The 14,949-nt window shown below is 55.5% G+C and overlaps 5 protein-coding genes across 5 annotated transcripts; 2 read left to right on the top strand and 3 right to left on the bottom strand.

Moving 5' to 3' along the window:
- Nucleotides 1-17: 17 nt before the first annotated feature.
- Nucleotides 18-1,031, top strand: CCMA1212_008081 (uncharacterized protein; the record flags this gene model as incomplete). The annotated part of the gene is made up of 1 exon (XM_073705231.1): nucleotides 18-1,031. The coding sequence occupies one exon, from the start codon at nucleotides 18-20 to the stop codon at nucleotides 1,029-1,031; it is 1,014 nt and encodes a 337-aa protein (XP_073556117.1).
- Nucleotides 1,032-1,796: 765 nt separating this feature from the next.
- CCMA1212_008080 (uncharacterized protein) lies at nucleotides 1,797-2,877 on the top strand (the record flags this gene model as incomplete). The annotated part of the gene is made up of 2 exons (XM_073705230.1): nucleotides 1,797-2,427; nucleotides 2,492-2,877. 2 exons carry the CDS (start codon nucleotides 1,797-1,799, stop codon nucleotides 2,875-2,877), a joined length of 1,017 nt encoding a protein of 338 aa, XP_073556116.1.
- Nucleotides 2,878-4,017: 1,140 nt separating this feature from the next.
- On the bottom strand, nucleotides 4,018-6,081 carry CCMA1212_008079 (Protein ssh4; the record flags this gene model as incomplete). Its single annotated transcript, XM_073705229.1, has 4 exons — nucleotides 4,018-4,991; nucleotides 5,046-5,351; nucleotides 5,439-5,702; nucleotides 5,814-6,081. Coding segments are annotated over 4 exons (1,812 nt in total), but the record flags the coding sequence as incomplete, so codon positions are not given.
- A 2,625-nt stretch (nucleotides 6,082-8,706) lies between these two features.
- Nucleotides 8,707-9,912, bottom strand: CCMA1212_008078 (uncharacterized protein; the record flags this gene model as incomplete). The annotated part of the gene is made up of 1 exon (XM_073705228.1): nucleotides 8,707-9,912. The coding sequence occupies one exon, from the start codon at nucleotides 9,910-9,912 to the stop codon at nucleotides 8,707-8,709; it is 1,206 nt and encodes a 401-aa protein (XP_073556032.1).
- A 2,548-nt stretch (nucleotides 9,913-12,460) lies between these two features.
- On the bottom strand, nucleotides 12,461-14,581 carry CCMA1212_008077 (uncharacterized protein; the record flags this gene model as incomplete). Its single annotated transcript, XM_073705227.1, has 1 exon — nucleotides 12,461-14,581. The coding sequence occupies one exon, from the start codon at nucleotides 14,579-14,581 to the stop codon at nucleotides 12,461-12,463; it is 2,121 nt and encodes a 706-aa protein (XP_073556026.1).
- Nucleotides 14,582-14,949: the final 368 nt, after the last annotated feature.

The following is a 14,949-nucleotide window of genomic DNA, read 5'->3' as shown; positions in this document are numbered from 1 at the left end:
CTCCTCCAATTCCTATCATGTCAACCGCCGCCATCATCAACCCAACCCCTCATTACAACAACCACCTCCAACACCGCCGACACCTCAACCTCAACCCCATCATCAACCCTTCCTCCTCCGCCTCCTCCTCCCCCTCCGCAATGCCGCACGCCCACGAGACAAAACCCCTCTGGCTCATCCAGCCGCGCCTCGACGCCGGCGTCTACCGCGACACGCTCATCGGCAGCGTCGTCAAATACCCCGACCTCCCCACCGAGCGCCACATCCCCTACCGCCCCGGCGCCCGGCTCCCGCGCGACATCGTCCCCGGCCTCGACCCCAAGCCCGTGCAGGTCCGCAACGTCAAGTTCTGGACCCGCCGCATCAAGGACGCCGGCGTCTCCGCCTCGCTCAACGAGATCCTCGAGGCCTTTGTCGACCGCGCCAAGGAGGACAGCAGCGAGAAGATGGCCACTGTCGCGAGGATATGGCACATGGATTCTCCCGGGGAGAAGTTTAAAGAGCTGCTCAAGGACAAGGAGTATTTCGAGGAGCTGTTTGAGCTGCTGCGCAGCAACCACGACCAGGGCTACTTCGTCACCGACATGGTCACCCTGACCAACATGGAGGTTAGCGACTCGACGGGGCGTTCGTCGGGGGTCGGTGCGGGCGTCAAGGTCCCCGTCGACCCTGCCTTCAACGTCAACGTCGGCGCCGGCGGGCACTTGCAGGTCGTCCGCGAAAAGGGCTACTCGGCCTACTACGAAGAAGAGACCATCGTCTTCCTCGGCTACAGGCTCGTCCGGCTGGAGAAGGTGGAGGGCACGAGGGCCAAGCTGGGGCGCATGTTCCTGGGCCACAAGGCCGGCTTCACGGTGCGCGACGGGTTCGACTACTGGCCGGAGCTGGTGGAGAGGGCCGTCGAGGGGAACGCCGAGCCGTTCTTGTCGGCGCAGACGCCGGGCGAGGAGACCAAGGAGCTTGGGGAGGAAGACGCCGAGATCGAGGCCATTGTTGAAGAATTGGGGTATGACTTTGAAGTCGTGGGATGAGTTGCGTTCATGTTTACCGGCATTGACTCTGGCGTTTGGGATATACCTTGAAGCATATAGCGGGCATGGCGGCAGGCTACAATATAGATCAAATCGAACTTGACTACTTGTTTCTCGAAAGATAATCTTGCCTTGAGAGGATTCCCTCTGGCCACATGATCACCACCTAGGTACATAGGTAGTAGAAGGGAAGCGTCTTCCGGAACATATATATCTGTGCTCTCCAAGTTGCTCGGCGAACGTTTTAGACTGCATACCACTTCTTGACCACTATCAGGTGGTGCTAAACATCTCTTCCATCACATTTACTTGTACTCATGGCAATCGCGAATGAAATCGAAGTTGGTAGAAGTGCCACACCAATCACAAGTCGTAATCTGCTGCAGTCTCACTTCGTGTTCTCTCATCTCTGTGACAAAAGCTCACTCGCCGCTGTGTACGACCCATCCACACTCGAATCAGACACCATCTACTTTGGAAGTTGGAGAGGTCCGGCCCCATCATGCACCTATTACCGCCTCACATGCAGGTAGGGTAGTGATAACCAACAAAGGTAACTTGATACGACCAACCCCGCACGTTTATATCATCCCATCACCACCAGCAACCCGGCTGGCTCATTATCCGCAGCGCATACAAAGTGCCTACTGTCCAGGTGTCATAAGTAATCCTCGATCATTCCCTCTACAGCTGCCTCTTTGTCGAGTGGACATTCTCCAGGTGCTTGGGAGAAGCTCCATCCCCCCTCTTCACCTTCAGGCCCCAATGGAGCCAAAGGTTCACGAGATCGATCCCAACGGAGATACGCTTCTTACTCTCCGCAATCCAAACGCGCCGTTCGCTGCTCCGCCCTCGCCCCCAGCTGAGCAGCAGGAGCAGCAAGAACAGCCCAAGTCGGACGCTGCAGACGAGCCGCAGACATTGGCTGAGGACAAGCCCGAAGTGCGGATGCGGCTCTCATCGAGGCATCTGACGCTGGCATCTGCGTATTTTGAGAAAATGATGTCAAATGACTGGAAAGAGACCACTGCCGAGGGCGACTACTCCTATGTCGTCGATGCCGAGGGCTGGGACGAAGAAGCACTACTTACCTTGATGAATATCATTCACGGGAAGACGGCAGATTTATCCATGACAATAAATCTCGAAATGCTTGCCAAAATAGCCGTCCTGGCCGATTATTACCAATGCCACGTCGCAGTTAAGTTCTTTAGCAGCTTGTGGCTTCAGGGCATAGATCGAAAGGCCATGTCTGGAAGGGACTTGTTATTATTGCTCTCCGTTTCATGTGTCTTCCCAGACCCTGATACCTTTAAGGAGTCGACAATGTCTCTTATAACTAAGAGCACGGGCGTACTTGATTCGTTAGGCCTGCCCATACCACAGACAGTCATCGGTAAGTTTCGAGCTTCGCGTCCTAGGTGGATCACAAACTGCACGATTACTGACTTTGGCCCCAGACGCTGTCAACGAAAGGAGAGAGAAATTTATCCCTGCCATCGTCGATGGCCTCAAAAGACTTATAAGATACGAGTATTCCAACAGGGTGCTCGGGTGCTCCTTTGATTGCTCTTCAATGTTTATAGGCGCTCTCGGCAAGAACATGGATAGTCTCCGGCTTACCGACCAGTACCTGACACCGCCATATGTCGGCCACAGCTTGATGACCTTGAAGGATGGCATCTTTGATTTCAGCGAGCCGTCTTGGAGACGATTTTGCGACGGATGGAGGACAAACCGGCGTAGAAATACCTGTAGTCTTTCCGACAACGTAAGGCCGATTGTTGAGACGCAAATCAAACGGGTGGTCGGGCTAGAGCTCAAGGATTTCATCAAGACCTCATGAGAACAATCTAGGCTTTCGGCTGTGATGCCTAGATCATCTTGCTAGATTGGGCGAATGGCTTCCGGACGATGCTAAAGGGAAAGCTGAAGCATCCAAAAGGAGTGCAATAGATCCATACGGTAATCCTACGGTGATTTAGACGAGGAAAAAAAAGAGAGTAGTCGAGCTAACAAGGTGGTCGACACGAATCCGCTGAACGATGGCTAGCCGGAAAGCTGACGAGAGTGGAAGAAAGGTAGTAGAAGAAGAAGAAAGGTAGTAGAAGAAGTTCGTGCCGCGAAATCCACACAACGATATCACCATCTTACCTCAAACAGTGAAGCTGTTTGTAACAGCTCTTCCCGCCATCATGACTTCTAGCTCCCGGCACAATGGAGACGAAACTTGACGAAAATTGACCCAAAGGGGGGATGCGCTTCTTATCCTCCGCAATGCAAACGCTCGCAGTGACGGACTGGCCAGATTTTTTTGCGGTTGCGCCAAGGTGAGAGCCAAGAACACTTCCAATGCGTCACTCTTACAAGCACAAAACTCACATCAGAAATCCGACAACCCAGCTAATTTGGAAAATTGAAGCTCTCTAACTATGGAACTCGAGGCCCATCTACACCAAGAACTCAACACAACTCTACACCAAAAGCGCCTCCTCAACACCCCTTTTCAACACCCTTCAATACAGAAACCCAACCAGAGGTGTTACCCAAAGAGCAGAGAAGCCGAACCAAGATAAAAGAAAAAACAATGAAAACAAATGAAATTCAAGAGTCGCCGGCGGGGTAGTTCCAACAGAGGTGGTATCATGTTACAGGTAAGGTAGTTTCTCTTTCGACCACGGGGAATCACGACAGGAGGAGTTACAGCACAAAGGCCAATACGAAAAAGTTGGACCTGTTCTGAGGTGCTGGAGGAGACGGGAGCCTATGGAACAAAAGGAAAAGGAAAACAGACAAAAGAAAAAAAAAGCCCCCGTTGAAACGATGTGTATCCGTCGTTACGGTAGATCCCGATGCTATTCAAACTCCCGAGCGCCTACGCGAAGTATGTACCAATGTGCAAAAAGTGTGTGTGTGTGTTTCTGTGTGCATATGATTGTGTGGATGTTTGCTTCAAAAAAAAAAAAAAAAAAAGCCCTGTTCATCTTCAGCTGGACGCAGAGGACCCGCTGTCCGAGCTCTGGGCTGAATCTTCAGATCCCGAGCTGTTGCTTCTATCACGTCGAATGGGGCTCGCGCCCTGCTGTATCGCGTCGCTGTAGCTGGGCACAGGATCCTGGGGAGTAGCGGACTGGCCATGTCCTGCAGGCCGTATCGTCGACGAAGACTCACCCCTGCTGCGCGTCATGACATGAATCAGAGGAGCGTTTTCGTCCTCGCTGTCTGAGCTATACCGACGATTGCGGTCCTCGGGGAGCGTTGGGCTTGAGTAGTCGGGCGGCGGGTTGGTGGCGTCTTCGAGATGGAGCTCAAGAGGATTGCCATCGAGATGCTGCTCCTGCGCAAGCTGCGTGCTGCTGCTAGCCTCGCCACCCTCATCGGATGGCACGAGCTGGGCAAGCGAGATGTCGGTTGGACTCCTGACAGGACCGGGGCTGGTGGGAGGGAGGACCCTGAAATTTCCGCTGCGTGATCGTCCATGCTGAACGTTGAGATCGTTTTCGCCCACCCGTACGCTGTACGGCGTGCCGCTCACGGAGTGTCGATGAGCCCGACCGTGCGAAGAGGTGAAGCCATCCTTGGTGCCGGTCTCCAGGAGAATGCTGCCCTGCTCAGAGCCGTACGGAGGCGGGGGAGCCAGGCTGCCCGTGACGGGGGCCAGCCCCCATTTCTTGACATTTGCCTCGATGAAGACGAAGCCAGACTGACCAAAGTTGACGTGAACAGACGCGGGCCCGTTGGCTCCAATGGCGGGAAAGAAGTTTTGAGACTTTAAGCCGTGGACAACTTCCTCGAGCTTCTTGCCGTTCCGCGTAAAGAAGATGACGCCAGTCCGAGGCCTGTAGCCAACGCCGATAACGTCGCCGGGGACGATCTGAGGACCGTACGGGGTTCGACTAAAGGGCTGGTTGTAGTGTCGCGAGCCATTGGAGTGGTATGCAACGGAGTACTTGTGATAACCTGGGAGGAATTAGCAGATCGCAAGGCGATGTCACTGAGACAAAAAGAACCCACCAGGAAGTCTAAACAGAGGATACGGCTTGGTGGCCATGCCAATCGCGACCAGCGTGCTCTCGGCCTTTTCGTAGATCTTGGCCTCCCAGTAGTAGACGTCGTTTTGCTTGGGCACGGGCAGGTTGCTCATGACGGTGCACTCGGAATCGAAGAATTCAATCTCGGTTCGGGCCTGAACGAAGCAGTTTGCAATTTCCAGCTCAGGCTCAAACTCCCAGGCCGACACGCCCTTTTCCTGGATGGCAAGGAACTGCGAGAGGGAAATATCGGTTTGCGCAGACTCTGGAGGGTTCGCCGTGATGAATGCTATCAACACGGTCAGTACGTTGGCCAGGTTACGAGGTGCCGCAGAAATAGGCGGAGGGCAGATGCGCAGATGGGCTCATGGCATACCTTTGGCCCTCAGATACTCCGTCCTGGCCATGTCGTCCATGTTCTCCAGGGCCTCGGCCTCTTCCCTCGCAAACGCCTGCTCGTCGTCATATTCACCCGGTCGGCCGATGCGATCGAGGATGATGCGGCCGGAGCCAGCACATCCGGACGCCCAGAAGATGAAGATGACGAGGAAGATGAGGACGATGGAGCCAAAGGACGACACGAGGCCGATGATGACGCCCGTCAAGGCGGAGGATGGTGACGTCGTCATTGCGATGGGTACTTCAACGCAGTCGAGTCGATGCGACGGGCAAAGCAGCAAGATGTAGCATTCGCTCGCAGCGAAGGAGGAAAGATACACAGGAAATCAAGACTCCGAGGAGCCAGACTGACGAGACGGCGTCTCCGCCGCGATCGCGGCCCTGCGAGCGTCTGGCTGCGTCTGGTGAGGAGGCTGCGGGGGATGGATGATGCGTCCAAAAGCCGATCTGCCGTCGAGGGCGCAGATCCAGGGAAAATCGGTCGTAGGTGCAAGCGGCAAAAGAAGCAATCCAGAGTCGTCGTTCGCTTGATGCGGTTCACGCAGAGAAGGAAGAAATGCAAACGAGGTTTGTCGTCGGAGCGTTCCGGAGCAGCCGCTGCCAGAGGGCAAAACGCAGTACTGTAGGTGGTGGATGTTTGATGGGGGAAGTTGGATCGGATGGCGTTTTAGGCGGACACCAGACAGACAGACAGACAGACAGACACGGACACTACTCGCCACAGGCGCTGGAGGCGACTCGCTTCGGTTTTATCAGCTGTCGAGCACTGTGCTGTTGCGCGGCAGGTTGCACACCCGCACGACCGGGACGCTGTTGCGGCACTGTCCGAAACTGTTCTAGCACCCAGCCCAGCCACTAGACCGGCAGCAGGCTGGTGCGCACAGCGAGCGGTACCGCCTGAAGCGCTCAGAGCGGTAGAGGCTCAGGGCCCAGAACCGCTAGCAGTCCGGTACCACCTTGCGGTAGCACCAAGAATGCCGAGGGAAATACGACGATGTCTGAGAGATGTTGGAGCCAGCAAAGGAGCAGAAAGGGGGAGCCGTGTGTTCAAGCAAAGGAGAATGCAAAGATCAAGATCCAAGATGGAAGAAGAAAGAAAGACTAGAACATGCAGCCTGTTTCCCGGAGGTTGAGAGAAGTGCGTTCGTGAGGTTGCCTGTTCGGGCCAAGTTTCGCTGAGAGAAACGCCTAGAGACGGAACCGAGCAGACCAGACTGACGAAAGAGAGGAGAGAGTGTGAGAGAGAAGAACTGCCTGTGTCTCATTGATCGTGCAAGGGCATCAAAGCTGCGGGGGCCGCAGGTGCCATTGCTGTGGAATATCTGCGAATCTGGGCGGCTCGGATGGACGAAGAAATGGAACCTCAGGGCGGCTGCTGACGTTCCCGGTACTTGCGCGCGAGAAGATGGAATACACAGCAGCGCTGTAACTTTAGATAGCATCTGCGTGACGAACTGGTGCATCGATTATCCACTCTGCGGAGAAGGGAAGTAACTGCACTATCACAGAATCCGTAGCCGAGGAGTTGCTAGTACTTGCACTTCGCTTGTTGGGTCAGGGTTGTCAATCCCTCGAGGCGCCTGTGCTAAACGGACTGTGTGACGCAATGCGGATTCCTGACCCGACAAAGCAGCATCAGCAAGGCAAGGCAAGGCAAGGCAAGGCAGCCTCGTGAGCGACAATTCAACACCTCAGCCAGCATAGATCCCAACTCCAACTCATCGCATCTCTTGCATCCCTCGATCCCGAGTTGAAACATCATCCAGACAATCAAACCCATTCCCTCAATACAATTCAAAGCAACATAAAACCACCAGGGCGCCTAAATTGATCCGCACATGGAATACTTTCTCCGTACCAAAAGGGCAAAAGACACCTAAAAACCCCTGCAGTTTCACCCTGGGCTCTCAGCCCGCGGGCGAGTTTCAAGCCCCTTCTTATGCTTTGTATCGTTACCGCCTCAGGGCTGTGACTGTCAATGCACTCCCTGGCCCCCCGGGAGGCTTACATGTATGCGTGCCATTGGAACCATGGAATCCACTGGGCATGGGTAAGATGGTGCTATGAATAGCTCATAGCCGCGTCTGATTGCATCGGATGGAAACGCCGCAACATGAGGTTGAAGGTTGGCCTTCCTCTTCGTTTGCGGAATAGGTGAGATGAGGTGAGTAACAAATAAACAAACAAACAAGCGTAATCCAGAAAGCTCCCTTGGACGAAACCAATGCATGGCCTTTCTTGTTCCTCCTCCTTCCACAAGAATCATCTACAGCATCCAAGTCATCGAATGCCTGCAAAGCGCGGCCAGATCACCAGGGGAGCCGATTGTGCATGTTCGGTATCCCGCAATAGCTCGCACACCTACGAGTAGTATGTATGTCATCAGAAGCAGACGAAACACACGGCAAAGGACGGACACTGTGAGCAAATCGGTTCCTGGATCAAAAAAGAAAAAAAAAAGGTAAAATTACCTTAATACTGTAATTATTATCTCCGCGTTACGCGTACACGTAAGATGCGGCTTTGACATACCGTCGCCACCGGCTAGCACGATAGGAGAAAGGGGGATATAAGAACAGCATCTTTCTCAAAAAAAAAAAAAAAAAAAAAAAAAAAAAAGAATTACGGTCCCTATATCATCTTGAATCGAAGAATAGTCTCCGCTGGCCTGGATAAATCCAACTTATACTAGACGTGGAGGTCACAAGTTTGTCTGTAAAATCATGAGAGTTATACTTGTCGTGGAGGACACATGTTGCATGCAAGATCATGAAAGGGAGAATAAGAGAGCCTAATGGCTAGGAATGGCATCCATCTCTTCTTGAAGAATTGGGCACATCTTTAGACAAGATCAATAGACACTATAAAAGCTGATAGAACCACGAACTATTGCGTATCATTCATACAAGTACTGATTTCGTAAAGCTACCAACGTAAACCACCTTGACTCGTCGCCTTCACAACAAGCAGATTCGTGAAGACGTTTGCGTAACAAAAGAAAAGCAACCACACCCTCCGCCTCCGTTCCCATCATAGTCCACTCAATCGTCAAACCATCAAATCAAAGAATCGTCGAAACCAACGATACCACGCCAACAAAGGCAGCAAGGACGCATTCAAAATGCAGAAACCACCAGCGTCATCCCGTATATCCCTCCGCCGTTCCGCGTAATACTCATCTCCCCTTCATCCCCTCAACTCATCAAATCAGCTCATCAGAGCCAACTGTAAGTTCAACACCAACCCTACAAATCAGTCTCCTCGGTATTCCCCCTCCGATACCCACTCTTACTCCTCCTCGCCCTCCTCTCCTCCCTCTCCCTCCTCCTCTGCTCCTTCAACTCCGGCAGAGGATGATGATAGCTCTTGGTCCCCAGCTCGCTATCCTCTTCGGGAATGCTCTCCCCGAGCGTCGTCGAGCCACCACCGCTTCCCGAGCCCGAAAGCAGGCTCTCGCTCAGCTCGCTGTTGGTCACCGCCCCAGCAGCCCTCTGGTACCCGAAATCCCGCGCAGCAATCTTGTCCGCGGCCCTCAACCGCCGCGCCTCCGCGCGCAGCCTCTCCGCCTCCCTATTCTCCCTCCGGTCCGCAGTCGAATACACCTTCCGGATACCACTCTTGGCCGGCTTCTTCTCAGGCGAAGCCTCAGCAGCAGCAGCAGAAGTCTTGGTAGGCGACGACGTAGGCGTAGGCTCCTGGTGCAGCAGCAGCTCCGACGTAGCCCCCACCGACGACTCGGCAGCGTTGGTCGACCCTTCCCACTCGGACCCCTCGGCCTCCTTGTTGATGCCGCCGACGCGGGCGGCCTTTTCGTGGCGGTAGCTGCGCAGGAGCTTCTTGGCCTCGCGCTCCGCCTTTTCGTCCACGACGCCCTCAAACGCCGCGGACGACTCGGTGCTCTTGCCCTTGTCGCCGCGCCGCTTCCTGCGCTCCGCGTCGCGCGCCTCGCGCTTCTTCTTGCGCTTCTCGCGCGCAAAGATGTCGCTCGCGCCGGCGGTGATGCCCGTCAGGTAGGTGCTGTCCGTGATGGCCGTGCGCCTGTCGTCGTCATCGTCGCGGTCGTCGTAGCGCTTGTACACGCTGCCGCCGCCCAGGTCAGTCGACTCCGTGGCGCCAGACAGAATCGTCCCGTTGGGCCCCTTGCGGCGCAGCACCGTCGACTTGTAGTCGTCCCAGTCGTGGTCGTTGAAGTAGATGCCGCCGTTCTTGGCGTAGAAGAAGAACCAGATGCCCGTGACGACGAAGCCGACGCCGATGAGGGCGAAGAGGAAGAAGAAGCCCGCGTTGTTGATGTCGTGCGGGTCGAGCACGCCCTTGGACGGATCCTCGGTGCGCTTCGACAGCCGGGCCAGCAGCCGGGCGCCCTCGATGAGGGGGCCGTCCGCGGGGAACTGGTCGGTGTCGATGAAGTCGACGGTCGGCGTGCCGGTGCTCGCCACCGTCGGCGCCATGGTTTTTTTGCGATTGGAGTAGTTTGACGGAGGGTTGGAATGCGGGATTGTCTCGAGAGAGATGGAGCGTGGGTTTGACCGAGGTTGGGATGGAACGATGTCGTGTTCTACCAGCCACCGGTTTTTCAATTCTCAGTACCTAGTCGCGCCTGAGAAACAAAGTGCAGTAGCAAGAATAAAGTCCCACTTGTCTCGGAAAGTAAACAAATGGAATCGATATCGTCACCAGCAGAACCCGACGTTGAAGAAATGGGGGTGAAAACACAGCGCTAAGAAACATGAAAACAGAGGCGCAGAGCAGCTGTGCAGCAGCAGAAACGGGGGGGGGGGGGGGCCAGCTTTCGTCCGTCAGCTTCAATGTTCCTACAGAAACCGCAAAAAACAGTGGCTGGGGGGTGTGTGTCGCGAGGGCGTCAGCGCTGCAGCCAATCACCGTTGACTTCGAATGCATGTCACAAGCAGCTGCTCTGCGAATGGGAGACCCGACTCTGTTTTGGTGTTAACGTTCATCTGAACCGGATGGAAATCATATGCATCTTCCTCAGCAACATCCGCTATTTACGCCCTCCGCGCATCTACAATTTCTTGTAACCCTCTCCCATCGCAGCACCAGCAAAACGTCAATCAAGATGAGGTAACGCACCACACAAGAATCACACAAGTAGAAAATACTTATCAGATTTATTAGTAATATAGCACAAGTACAGTAAACATACCGAAAACCCAGCAACCCAGCAACGCCCCACTCCTTCCGATCTCTCCAGTCAAACTCCACCCCTCCCGCAAAAGCAGCCACTTTGCAAGCTTGTGGGGATTCGAAGCATCTCGATTTAACAAGTCCAGCGTCGCACTCACTCACACTCTCATCTCATCATAGGTGTACAGTATGCATACATATCCAAGTAAAATTTCGGGTAGGACACCTTTGCCTGTATGTACTTTCCATGCCGTCGTGCTATTACTGAATGAGCTAGAGTGAACGTGGATTCACGTGAATGAATTGCAGCACACAAAGCATGAGAATATATACACTGTGATCCACACTAAGCATACGTGGAGGCTTCTCAGCTCGTCTTCTAGTGTGATTCACCGCCTTTGATCTGGCTCCCTGCATGAAACGATGGGCATACATACAAGAAATGTACTTCATGCAGTGCTGCTTCATGCCTGTGGACATTAACATGACACGCATTCGACTCATTGCGCCACCAGATATAGACAATGACAAGATCTTCATTATAATATCAAATAAAGCAGAATGAAACATGGACCGATCCCATCCATCATTATATCCAAAAGAAACACTTTTCGTTCGTCATCGGGTCGTGAAAGAGTCGTGTCAATCCCTCCGCATACCTCCGAGAGCACGCTATCCAAACACCCAGATAGCCATACATGCCACATCGCCTGCCCTGCAGCATCCTGTCTCTCATCCATCGTATCACGTCCTCCTCGAGCCATGCATGCATGCACCTCCTCACATTATGCGTGCTAGCCCACAACGGTAAGCCGCGAGGGGTATCAGAGTCCGGCTCGAGTGCACGTGTCCGCAAATCGCAGCCCTCTTTCTTCCTGGAGGGATAGAGTAGAGAAGCTCCATGTCTCGGAAGGAGGAAAAGGTCGGAGCAGGGTGAGGGAATAGCATGCCAGTTGAACATCAGAGAGCCCCCTTCGTGTACGGCAGAGGGAGTGAAGGGGTTGTGAACCCCCGTTGCTCGTACATTCTATCGCTTTCGTAACATTGATGAGAAATGGATAAACCAAACAAATCGATAATTTCTTGCTCGTGAACCAACGTCGCTAGAGTAGAAGAACTGAGACTTGCTAAACCCAGAAGTAGATAGACCTCGACTTGACATGTCTTTCAGGCGCAAGCTTCCATATGGTGCATCGCTAGGGAGACGGCAGTGTGTCTGAGCATCGTCATGTCCAGGCCCGAGGACGTGACACAGACCTCAGAGCGGCGCCATCTCCCAAACGGCAAGGCCGGAGGATCAGACCAGCTTGCCTCCATGCTTGCCCGATCCATCCCGATGATCTCACCGACACTCTTGCAGGCTGTGCGGTGCTCAAGCAGAAGACAAAGGCCCAATGAGAAATGAAAAGAGAAAAGATGGAATGAGATGAAATGAGATGAAATGAACCCGTAAACGTGTACCATATATATCCGCCCATGAAAGCGCACAGTGTCCTTCCCATCGCCAACTTTTTTTGGGGGTATCAAAATGTTTTGCCGCCAGCGAATGGCACCAGGGTATATGAACCACCAAGACAAGCACAGGATGTGGAGGAAGAGAAGAGAAGTAAGGGAGTATAAGCCAAAGTCATGAAGAAGCAATAGAAGCAGGAAAAAGATGAGGAGGAATCAAGGTGAAACTCATTCAGTTCGTCGTTCGAGAAGGAAGTAACAGCAAATGTTCGATATCGCCGCATGTCGACATCGAAGCAAGACAAACGAAGAAGCACTTTTTTTCATCATGGCGTAAGTCGTGAGATTAGCTTCGTAAACCGTCAAGTGGCGTCATTTTGGTTTTTTCATCGTCAACGTTTAATAAAAGTTGGAAGCAGCAAGAGATGGGTCGTAGGGAGCATATTTGGGGGCCTCGTAGTCATAGTGCTCGGGCTCATCATACGGCACATGCTCGTACGGGGCGTGCAGCGGAGCATAGATGCGGCTGTGGACGTCGGATTGACTGGCTGCGCGGGGGCGATGGGGCAGCGCCTTGCGTTCCATGCGAGAGCTGCGCGCATCGTCGAGCTGGTAGACGGTGCTCTCCTTGTCGCTGCCAGCGCGAGAATGGCCCATGGCTCCGGAACCAGGCCCGGCGCCGGCTCCTCGGTTGCTGCTAAAGGTAATCTCGCCGCCGTCGCATTCGATCTGGGCTCCTGGGACCTTGACGACGGCCTGGCCGGAGACCTTGATGGTGAAGTCGTCGTTGTGGGCTGCCGAGGACTGCGTGGTGAGGCCGGTGGTGTGGCTTCGCTTGTAGTCGCTCTCGTCGTGGCTGCCGCTGCTCCTGGTGGATCGGCTGCTGGCCAGCTCTCCACGCTTGGACGCCTTGCGCAGCGTCTCGGCCGTCAGGGGCATCGGCGTGCCGCCGCTCACGTCCTCCTGGTAGCGCAGAGCATCAAAGTACCTGTTGTCGTCTTCGAGGCTGACACCGCCAGACTCCTGGGGGCCGGGTCCGTACATGGATGCGCGGCGGCCTCGGTTACCGGCTGGAACAATGTCGTAGCCGTTTGGATCATAGGCAACGGAGCTGCTGCGGCGCTGACGGGTCAGGGCATTGCGACGCTGGTTGGGAGGGACGTCTTGGTAGTATTCCTCTTCGTCGAGGAAGTCGTCGTCATAATCCTGCTGGTCGACAAAGCCCACGGAACGGCGGTGCGAGGGAGGCGGCGGCCGTTGCTGGGCTGGGCGGGACTGCGGGCGCTCTCGGAGCTGCTCTCGGATGTGCTCCCGTGCCTGTTCCCGCAGGTGCTCCCGCGGTGCCTCGCGCGCTGGCGGAGGCTTGAAGCCGCCCGCGGTTGGCCGCGCCGACTGGGTACGCTTGGGGGCGAATTCTGGAGGCGGCATCTTCTTGCGGTCCTCAAGTGGTAGCGGCGGCGGCGCCTTCTTCGCGCGGGAAGGGCGGCGGGCATGCTTCTGAGCTTGCTCTTCCTCAAAGTCGTCATACTCGTTGTCAAAGTAGCCTATGGCCTCGGGAGGAGAACCAAAGCCCATGGCGGAAGCAGGCCGGCCAAACTCGTCGAAACGATGTCTGGGATGGTCTCGTGGAGGCGGCGGGCCCATAGGGCCATCGAAGAAGGGAGGCGGGCCCATCCCCATGGGAGACGGCGGCGGCATGCCAGGATGCATTGGGGGCCCGCCAGGGAACATGAGAGGCGGCGGCGGGAAGTTGCCAAACGCCCCGGGAGCAGGTGGAAGAGGAGGGTGAGGTCCAGCCCAGCCCATGTCCAGAGGGGGCCGTGGGGGCTGGCCGGCATAGTAGCTCGCAGGGCGAGTGTTGGCACGGGGCCGCTGACCAGACACAGCAGGCTGCTGGACCCCGTACGCAGCCGGATCCTCGACCTGGCCCCTCCGGTACGCAGCCTGAGAGACGACGGGCTGAGAGGCGGCATGCTTGGGAGGACCCGGCCGGGTCTTCTTCTGGCCCCTGGCGTCCCTGAGGTCTCTGATGTCTCGGGGATCCCTGGGCTCCCTGAGGTCTCTGAGGTCCCTGGGGTCTCGGTCCCTTGGCTGAGGCCGGGGCCTCCTGTGGCCGTCGTCGTCTCTGGGCTTCCTCTCCCGCCTCTGATGGTCGCGGTCAAGAGCTCTGTGGTCGCGGGGACCACGAGGGTCTCGAGAATCGCGGGGGTCGCGGCGGTGATGGTCTCGATCCCGGTGCGACGGGCGTCGATGGTCAGCCGGCACAGGCCTCATCTTGTCCCTGCCGACGGGCGCGGGCGTGCTGTCCGAGTCGGAGAGGCTGCTGCTGCTCGAGGCAGACTCATCCTCGGAGTCGGAGTCTGGCAGGACTCGGCCGCCTCGAGGCTTGCCGGTGTTGGATCGCTCAGGGCTTCTGGGCGCCTCTGACCGGGCGTATCGACGGGTGCTCTCGACGCCGATGGTGCTGCCGATGTCCTCGTCGACGTCCTCCACGTAGCCGACCATGGATTTGTCAGGCATGGTGAAGCTGAATGTGTGATTGGAGATGAGTGGTAAGATGTAAGTAAAGGTTGCAAGATCAAGGAAACCGCACGAAGGCGGGGGTTGGGTTCGCTCGAGTCGCCGTTGAGAGCGCAGCTGTCAGCAGCATCAACGGGGTGCGGCGTTCTAGGCAGCGACCAGGTAGCAGTTCAGTCAGGCGGTGGACGATCAGGTAGACGGCCGACTCGTATCGATTAGCGCATGGATCTAAGCAGAAAAGACGCCGAAGGCGACGACGATCAGGCGCGGATGTGGACGTAGTCACGCTGGCGGGCGCTGTGTGAAAAGCGTAGGTTGATGTTGATGAGGAGATGGGATGGAAACCCCTCTCTGAGAGCGAAGGGCCA

Source organism: Trichoderma ghanense, assembly GCF_004382785.1.
Source record: "Trichoderma ghanense strain CCMA-1212 chromosome Unknown scaffold_11, whole genome shotgun sequence".
NCBI lineage: Eukaryota > Fungi > Ascomycota > Sordariomycetes > Hypocreales > Hypocreaceae > Trichoderma > Trichoderma ghanense.
This window is presented reverse-complemented; position numbering and strand designations above follow the sequence as displayed.